Here is a 10,395-nt window from a genome sequence, read left to right on the forward strand (position 1 = left end):
TTGATTTTTGGAAAATGGCTGCAATGAAACAAAGAGTGAAAAATTTAAAGGGGTCTGAATACTTTCCGTACCCACTGCTGTTACGTTTAGAGTAAAGCCAGTACTGCAGCTGTGTAGCATACAAATATTACATCCCTTGGCATGTTACTAGTGTAGTGTCCGTTCAAACGTGTGTTCCGGTACCGTTAGGACCGGGTTGTTTGCTGGGTCTCTGTGGTAGGCCTATAACGTGGGCGCTTTCATATCTATAGTTCGGTGGACTCGGTAATTCTGGCTGAAGTTTGTTGAACATTGTTGCATTTTTCATTTGGTTTGCTTTCACACTGCATGTTTTCAAACGCACCAAACATTGTAAACTCACGCGGTCCAGGGTGGCTTATTTATTGGACAGAATTACCTGAAACTCACCGTCACTTCTGGTCTCAGAAATAATGGAGTTGTCACTCCCCGATGTAAGTCGCGTGCAGATTTGAATCGCGCATATGTCACTTTGCTACAAGCTAGCAATCAAACACAACAAAGGCTGTAACTTGAATGGCGTTTAACGTTGGCAATCCAACAATCATAGATAGCTAAAACGTTTTTAGAAATCCATGAAATTTATAAACTTCTCTCATTACAAACAATAAAAAAAATGAGAATCATTTCAAAAACGTTTTAGCTATCTATGATTGTTTAATTGCTAACATTAGCTCAAAACGGCATTCAAGTGATAACCTTGTTGTTTAATTGCTAACTTGTAGCGAGCAGTGAACCAACTTGTTAAGTAGGTCCATTTTTACTGTATTGACATTACAGAAATCTAACGTTGGCATGCTTTATGCTACTTGTCGCAATGTGACGCATGCGTAACTCAAATCTGCACTCGGCTTACATCAGGGAGTGACAGAAGCAACGCCACATTTACAACGCCTTGGGTTTCCTGTTTCTGCTTTAGCGTTTCTATCAAGAAGAAGGCAAACAATGAGCAGCTGACACACAGCAAGTAAGATTGATACATTTTTATTGATCCCAAAAAAGGGAAATTCTGGTGTTGCAGTAGCAAAATATCAGACGCACAGAACACATAGAGAGTATATGCTACATGAAATAACAGGATACAATATAAGAACAAATAATTTAAAATATATACAAGCTGGGGATAAATATGTACAACTGTTTAACTATTATTGATTAAGCTGTAGATAACAAATATTGTACGTAAATATTGTGCAAGTTAAAATTAGTGCGGTCACTGTCCGTGAGTTTTATCTACCACTTAGTGATGAGGTTTTATGTATTGCCTGTGGTAGGAATGATTTTCTGGAGCAGTCCGTACAACAACAAAGCTGTTGGAGCCTCCTAGAGAAGGTGCTCCTCTGTTGGACCAGTGGGGGGGGGGGGTAGGAGAGGGTGGCCGGGGTTATCCATGATAGATAACAGTTTGTTCAGTGACCTCCTCTCCACCACAGCTATAAAAGTGTCCTGTTTGCAGACGATCACGGCGCCAGCCTTCCTGCTCAGTTTGTTCAATCTGTTTGTGTTTCTGGGTCCGATGCTGAGAATAGAGCACTGGCCACAACAGACTGGTAGAACATCTCCATCATTCTGTTGCGCACGTTGAAGGATCTCAGCCTCCTCAGGAAATAGAGTCTGCTCATCCCCTTCTTGGAAACAGCCGTGCTGTTGGTTTTCCACTTCAGCCTGCTGTTGATGTTGACACCCAGGTATCTGTACTCCTTAACCATGTCCACATCTTCTCCCAGGATGCAAAGGGGCTGTGGAGCCGTTCCCTTCCTCTTAAAATCAATCACCATCTCTCTGGTCTTATCCACGTTCAGCAGCAGGTGGTTCTTACCAGACCACTCCACAAAGTCATCCACCAGAGCTTTGTACTCTCTCTCCTTTCCATCCCTCATACACCCAACAACTACAGAGTCATCAGAAAACTTCTGTAGGTGACATGACTCTGAGTTGTACTGGAAGTCTGCGGTGTATAAGGTGAACAGAAAAGGAGACAGCACAGTCCCCTGTGGGGCCCCAGTACCACTCACCACCACATCAGACAAACCTTTAATGGAAATGTGAACATGATGTACTACTGCAAAAAACAAAAATCTGTACAATGTTTCAATTGGGACAGTTTTAAAAGTCTTTGCTAATAAAGAAAATTATTAACCCATTGATAGCATTGTATGCTCTACATAAGTGGTTCCCAACCTTTCATGTGCGTGGACTGCTAAATCAACCCAAAAAATGTTGGCTGGGTTTTGCCAGGTTTTCGCTAACTAGACTATCTAGCTAGCAAAACCAGTTAGCAATAGCACCAAGTTTACCCTAATCACGTTACAGTTGGCTTTGATCTTTCTTTTTTTTAATCTGTTTATTGATCCCCACTGGGGAAATTACAATTTACACTCTGTTAGTAATCACACACAGTCCTGAACACACATGCTCAGGATCTATACATTCACTAATGGAGAGATGTCAGAGTGAAAGCTGCCAGCTGAACCAACGCACTGAGCGGTTGGGGGGGGGGGTACGGTGCCCTGCTCAACAGCACCTGGCAGTGGCCAGGAGGTGAAGTGGCATCTCTTCAGCCACCAATCCACACTTTTTGGTCCACACGGGGACTTGAACCAGTGACCCTTCGGTTCCCAACCCAACTCCCTATGGACTGAGCTACTGCCACCCCAGCTGCTGCCACCCCTTTGCCCTTATTCTGTTGAATGTATAGCAAAGTACAGTGTCACAAAGGAAAAAGATGCTGGAAACCAGCAAAAGGGAAAGCTCGGGGTAGGGGATTTTTTTAATTCGTTGACAATTTTTAAAACTTTTTATTAATATTGTTAAACAGAAATGAACATGAGTCTAAATTCATGTTGATGAATAGGAAACAAGCATTGTGCATGTGGGATATCAAACTGTGAATTTAATTGTGCATTAACAGGGCTCCAGGCTAACATTTTGCCTTGATTGCACTGGTGCGCCTAACATTTTTATTTAGGTGCACGAGTACAAAATTTAGGTGCACCCAAATCTTTCCTTGCATTGGTGAGTTGATGGGAAGTCCCTTTGAGGTGGACTATGGGCTCTTTAAAAACTTTTTTAAAACTATAACATGCACACAAAGAAATCATATGAACACTTTAAAAATGCTTGCGCAGCCTAAACAAATACTACACTGTCTTGTCCAGTCACTCAAAGTATACAAAAGGGTATGCTACCTCCTATATTCCTATCTCCTTGGTATATCAAATAACCTTCCCTCGTCATTTGTGTAGACAACACCTTCAGTATTACAGGAATGTGTCATTTGTAGGGCAAATGCTTCAAATTTATGGAAATAAAACCTACACAAGGCAGACATTTCCTAAACTGTCCCAATCACCATTAACTCACCCCCTTATTACTTGAGTTCACTGTGTATACTTCTTTCTGAGTCCTCTTTCTTTTCCTTCCTTCCTAGTTCCATCATGAATTTCTTCCTGGAAACGATCCAAGTCCTCTTGCTGTCCCTCTGGTACAATGTGGAATCTTTCATCCACATCTTTGTGCCCACGAAGAAGAAGAGCATCGCTGGTGAGGTGGTGCTGATCACGGGGGCAGGTAGCGGGATCGGGCGCCTCATGGCTAAGGAGTTTGCGGCTCGGGGCACTGTGCTGGTGCTGTGGGATATTAACCAGGATGGGATGAAGGAAACTGCTAGACTGGCTAAGCAGAGTGGAGCCAGCAGAGTCCACTACTATCTGTGTGACTGCAGTGACAAGAACGAGGTTTACAGAGTGGCTGACCAGGTAAGGTTCCTTGAAAATCTGAACAACATGGCATCCATGACACTATTTACAACTCTAACTCTATCTTTTTTCCAAGTACCATGTGCCCCTTGCTGTACTTGGCTAGCCTCTGTAGTTTATTACCATCTGTTGTCGTTGGGGCATGCCAGCCGCCAGAAAGTTATTTTGGCCATCCTTTGGTCTGATAAATCTACTCGTTGTTTAGTATTCATATATAGATACAATTTTGGTAAAACCACTCTGCGCTGGCTGTGCCATTGTTTTTCTATGGAAAGAGCTGTAGAGACAAGTAAATGTAAATGTGCTGTATTTATATAGCGCTTTTCTAGTCTTAACAACTACTCAAAGCGCTTTCACATAGTACAGGAAACATTCACCATTCACGCACATTCACACACTGTGGCCGAGGCTGCCGTACAAGGTGCCACCTGATCATCAGATAAACACTCACACACTATAACACTCCGATGCACAGCATCGAGGGCAACTCGGGGTTCAGTGTCTTGCCCAAGGACACTTTGACATGGGACTGCAGGGCCAGGGATAGAACCACCAACTTTTTCTCAGTTCTAATTATTACAACTTTGACCTCTTTGTCGCTGACAAGGCCAGAATGATGACATGTACCTGCGTTTTGCCAAAGCCCCGGCACTATGCTTTGCGATCTACCTGGCGGTTTAACTTCTGATCATGTGTAATAATAATAATAATAATAATAATAATAATAACACATTTATATAGGAGAGAGTTCCAGAGCCTGGGAGCTGCCCTGGAGAAGGCTCTGTCCCCAAAACTGAAGAGTTTGGACTTGTGGATGCAGAGAAGACCGGGTGAGGTTGATCTAAGAGACCGCGAGGGTTGGTAGGGTAAGAGGAGGTCAGTGAGGTATGAGGGTGCCAGATGGTGGACAGCTTTGTAGGTGAGGACCAGGATTTATAGGTGATCCGGTGTGCCAGTAGAGTTGTTTTCGGACTGGAGTGATGTGGTTCCAGGATTTGAAGTAGGTGATGAGGCGGGTGGCTGCATTTAGGACCAGTTGGAGTTGGTTGATGTTGGTAGAGCTGATGCCAAAGAAAAGTAGGTTGCAATAGTCCAGTCGGGAGGAGATGAAGGCGTGAATGAGTCTTTCAGCAGCGGGGGTGTGCCAGACGGTCTGATGTGCACGTGGCTTACTGCTCAGGAAATGGCAGCAATGAATGTAGTTCACTTTCAGTGTTTGGTACTTTTGGTTAACCCACAACTGTTTAAACAGACACTTCATAGCCATCGATGCTCTGTCGTTACATGGCCCAGGGTCGTTGCAACACAAAGGGAAGTTGGCAAGTTAGAATTATGCAAAATAAAAGGTCTTTTAATGATATATTCATCAAACAGGAATATTAAACAGTGCAGCTGGTCAGTACCTGGCTGCAGTTTTATCTGCTAAAGAGATTTAAAAGAGGGTTGACACAAGCAAAACATATTTTTATAAATAGGGAACATTTTCCTTCCAGCAGACACAACAAGCTCAAGAAATCTTTCAGACATCAGTCTATCCTGTTGTTAAACCAAAATCAGTGGGCTACCAGTTAAGATATGGAGGACATCATGAAAGATATTTCTTTATAATGGCTGTTGTTCTACTATATGTATAATTGTTGTCTAACTTTTGTTTGTTTTTATCTGATAAAATACAGCTATTTAATAATAATAAACAAGGCACATACTGTAATTGCCGCAGACAGTTTGTTTATCAGCATTGTGAGCGGAGGCATCGGACAATTATCTCAAAATGGGATTAATCATGGCGTTAATCACTAGGAAAAACTACTGAGACCACAGTACTGATTCACAAGCTGAAAACTGAATGAATAAACAATGAATAACTCAACTTATCAATATGTCAAAGAGCTATTTAACAGATTCCCCAGCACATCATGACATTACCTGACAAGGTAACTGTTAGATTGTGAACAGGATCCTGTGCGTGGGACAGATGGCTTCCAGCCAAGATTATCTCTGCCAACATCAGTGTAAAATACCTTGTCAGTGTCCAGCAGACACCTGTGACACCAGACAAAAACATGTGGTTTAGCTGTGACTCAGGTCACTGTAATTTCAGACTGCCTGAGTTTCAAAATGCTTGGATCCATCTGCCCGGAGTAGCCACATATGTTAATCCTGCTGAAAGGGTAGAAGACATCAACCTCTCTCTGGGTTTGTGAAGACGTAGTCTTTATCCACGGCGTTTCACTTCCAGGATTGTTCAGCTGCAACCAGGAAATTCTGGCAGATGTCACTCTTTTTGGCCGAATTTTCGTTTCTTTCCGCTACAGAGATAAGAAAGAAAACCTATATTTGTCCACAGTGGGGAAATTGCAGTTTGCAACTGCAAAGGTAAGAGCGGAGATAGATAAGTGTACAGAGATAGATAAGTGTATAAGAGATGGATAAGTGTACAAGATACAAAAAACTGTATTATACAATAATAACACATGAATTAGTAAATTGCAGCAAAATTGCCCAAATGAAAAATTTTGCAATATATTGCACAGAGTCAACAGTGTTCATTGTACAGTCTAACAGCCGCTGGAAGGAAAAATCTGTGGTATCTTCTTTCACACAGCGGGGGTGGAGCAGCCTGTCACTGAAACTGCTCTCCAGGGCTGACAGAGTGTAGTGCAGTGGTTGGGACTCAAGGACCAGCATAGCTGTCAGTTTAGTCCGGACCCTTCGGTCTCCCACCTCCCTCTCTGATTCCAGAGGACAGCCAGGACAGAGCTGCATCTCTTGATCACCTTGTCCACCTTTTTTCTGTCCCACTCAGTGATGCTGCTGCTCCAGCAGACCACAGCATGGAGGATGGCTGACGCCACCACAGAGTCATAGAAAGTCTTTGGGAGGGGCCCTGTCACTCCAAAGGACCTCAGTCTTGTCAGGAAGTACAGCTTGCTCTGACCCCTCTTGTAGAGAGCATCTGGGTTGTGAGTCCAGTCCAGTTTGTTGTTCAGGTTGGACACCAAGGTACTTGTAAGTGTCCACTCTCTCAATGTTACTTCCCTGGATGATCATTGGAGTTGGAGAGAGCAGACTGCCGTCTGCGAAAATCAACCATCCTCTCCTTGGTCTTCCCCGTGTTGATCAGGAGGTGATTTTGCTGACACCAGTCCACAAAGTTCTCTGTCAGCACTCCGTACTCTGCGTCGGCGTCATCAGTGATGAGGCCGACAATGGCAGAGTCGTCAGAGAACTTCTGCAGAACACAGCTGTCTGTGTTGTGTCTGAAGCATAACGGTCTATGGCAGGGGTGTCAAACGTACGGCCTAAACCGGCCCGCCAAGGGGTTTAATCTGGCCCGCAGAATAAATCTGAAAGTGAAAAATTTACATGAACTAGAATTTTTTTTGATAAACTGCTATTCCTACATTGTCTGCTAGGGGGCGTACTGCGTTAGACATGGAGCAGCTGAAAGAAGAAGAAAAAGACAAAACAATGCTGAGATAGACACAGCTAATGTTCAGTGACTACTACGATACATCTACTTACTTTTGTACTCGCCTTTACACCCTAATTAGCCAAAATGTCTTTGTCAAAAAAGAGAAAAGTGGATACTGAGTGTAGAGTTTTCCAAGAAAAATGGACTATAAATTCTATTTATTCACAGAGTTGAATGGGTAACCTGTGTGCTTGGTGTGTATGCAACATCTGTCCGTGTTTAAGTAATATAATATTCGGCGCCACTATGAAACTCAGCATGGTGAAAAATACGACAGCTTGCAAGGACAACTGGTCTGAAGAAACAGCAGTCCGTTTTCACTCGGAGCATGGTAAAGGCTGCAGAACCCGTATGTCCAGAGAAGCGACAAGCTTTTGCCAACATCAGCCTGACGAGGAATACTACTGCAGAGAGGATTTGGGAACTGTCCACAGATTTAGACAGCCAACTGAATGCATTTTCTTGCATTTTCTGCTGCAATTGATGAGAGCACTGACATTACAGACGTTGCTCAACTGGCTGTATTTATTCGTGAAGTTGATGAGACATTGGCCGTCACAGAGGAGTTCCTTGAGTTGGTGTCTATGATGGACACCCCAAAAACAGTGGACATTTTCACCTCTCTTGTTTGTGCGCTGGAAAGAGTCGGAGTAGACTGCTTGCGTGCTGTCAGCGTGGCTACAGATGGCGCGCCATCAGTGATTAGAAAAAAAGCAGGCGTTGTGACAAAATTCAGAGAGAAAGTACAAGCCGCAAATGGAGGAGACGTTTTTTGGACATTTCACTGTATTTTGCACCAGGAGGCATTATGTTGCAAGTCATTAAAAATGGATCACGTCATGGAGGTGGTTGTCTGAACTGTTAATTTCATCCGTGCCGGAGGTCGGAGTCATTGTCAGTTTGACTGCCTTCTCAGTGACAATAAAATTTCCCATGGCCTGCCATACCACACTGAAGTAAGATGGTTAAGCCAAGGCGCTGTGCTGAAGCGTTTCTATGAGCTACGAGAGGAAATTGGACAGTTTATGGAGACAAAAGGAAAGCCAGTGATGGAATTACAATCTCTGGAATGGCCGCAGGACATTGCATTCATGGTGGATATTACAGAGCACCTTAATAATTTGAACCAAATGTTGAAAGGCCACAAAAAAGTTGTCACACAGTATTATGACAGGATACTTACGTTCAACTTGAAGCTGACTTTGTGGGAGACACAGCTGGCATGTGGTGACCCTGCTAATTTCCCCTGTCTAAGAGATGTAAATGCAACTGTCGTTAACGCTGGCATGAAAAGGTACAAAGACCAGATTTCAGGATTGTTGTGGGAGTTTGAGAAACCGTCTCAGGTCTTTGGTGAACTCAAGACAGAATTAGCTCACCCTTCACAGTCAAAGCTTCTGATGTGCCCGTCAACATCCAATTAGAAATAATTGATTTGCAATGTGATACAAATTTGAAGAACACATTTGCCTCAGTGGACTTGGACACATTTTACCAGTATCTCCTGCCGGGGTATCCTAAATTAACAGCCCTAGCTGCAAACGTTTTGTGCATGTTTTGGACTACCTACCTTTGTGAACAGGTTTTCTCTGTAATAAACATCAATAAAACAAAACTGCGCTCAAGGCTTACACACCAACACTTAAATGACATTCTGAAACTGGCTGCTACTCAGGACCTGACGCCTGACACTGATGCACTTGTGCAGGCTAAAATATGCCAAGTTCCAAGTTCTACAAAAACAAAGTAGTCTAAACTAGACAAATTCTTGTAAAATGCTGCATCAGAAGTATTTTGTACTCAAAGAATAGTTCTTTGAAAATGAATCCTTGCTGTATTAATAGCTAAAATTGGTGCAATTTGTTAGTCACCAGCTTCACTACTAAAGAGTTTGGTCATAAATTGTATGTATGCATTTTTTATGTATGTTTTATGTATAAATTTCTTTCTTTCTTGTACATTTAAAATGGCCACCAGCTTACTTTTGTACTCTTTACTGCCTTTACACCCTCATTAGCCAAAATGTCTAAAAGGGAAAAGTGGATACTGAGTATAGAGAAAAATGAACGGATTCCTATTTATTCACAAAGGTGAATGGGTAACCTGTGTGCTTGGTGTGAATGCCCCATAAGTTGAAGTAATAATAATAATGATAACATAAAGTAATAATTCAATCTAAAAAATATCCTAATCTAATTGTACTTCTTTCCACTAAAACAAAGGGAAAAACTTGAATTTATTGTTTTCTCTTGCACCACTAAAAAAACCATTGAACGTACACATATTCCACCATAACAAGTTCCTTCCATAGACTATTTTGCAGCAGCACCATAGCTGTTTCTGGCGCATAGCACCACCCATGACAATTGTGATTGGTTTAAAGAAATGCCAATAAACCAGAACACGTTTTTTCCCAGAATGCTGTGTGGACTAACCAGATTTTCCTTCCACAGCGCTGTAAAGGAAGGTCTGGCAATGCACCACTACTGACGACAAGATCGAGACACATTCTACTGTCTTTTAAAAGGACTTGCATATAGTAAAAAAGCAGCAGACATGTTATTGATTGGTCCAAACTAGGATGATCAGATATTGATCTGCAATATGCAATAAACTTATCCACGCCCAAATACGTACACATGCCTGTGTACACCCCCAACATGAATAACCCACAATCTAAGACCTGTTCTCATAGAACAATTTTTTTTTTTTTATTTTCTCATAAAAAAACAATATAAAACATGATAGGACATTTTTTTAAACACTATACAAATCATACAAGACTTCTACAGGTTTCCGTATTCAATCTTTCATCTGCATGCCAGATAGATGCCTCTGCATATACATTTTAAATGATTCATGTTTATCCACTGTATATTCAAGGTTATATTCCAGTTTGTTATGGTTCGATACATATCGCTAGAATGGTGGTGCTTGATTAAAAGTGTACATATTCGGGAGCTCTGTCTGTCCTTGGGAATATCTTTTACTTAATTGGATTGCATCATACATGACAGACATATTCCTTTACTCCATGCAGGTAAAGCGAGAGGTGGGTGACGTCAACATTCTGGTCAACAATGCTGGGATCGTGACAGGCAAGAAGTTTATGGATTCTCCTGATTCCCTGATTGAGAAGACGGT

General features: G+C 42.2%; 1 protein-coding gene across 1 annotated transcript in view; it reads left to right on the top strand.

Annotated features, from left to right (window-relative positions):
* The window catches only part of LOC117954095 (epidermal retinol dehydrogenase 2-like), a 31,556-nt gene that overhangs the window by 2,550 nt on the left and 18,611 nt on the right, over positions 1-10,395 (top strand). Inside the window, exons 2-3 of the mRNA XM_034887599.1 lie at positions 3,449-3,776; positions 10,292-10,349. Coding sequence (XP_034743490.1) covers positions 3,456-3,776; positions 10,292-10,349 — 379 coding nt within the window. The 5' untranslated portion in view covers positions 3,449-3,455. The remainder of the gene's footprint in view (positions 1-3,448; positions 3,777-10,291; positions 10,350-10,395) is intronic.

This window comes from Etheostoma cragini, chromosome 12 (genome assembly GCF_013103735.1).
Source record: "Etheostoma cragini isolate CJK2018 chromosome 12, CSU_Ecrag_1.0, whole genome shotgun sequence".
Lineage (NCBI taxonomy): Eukaryota > Metazoa > Chordata > Actinopteri > Perciformes > Percidae > Etheostoma > Etheostoma cragini.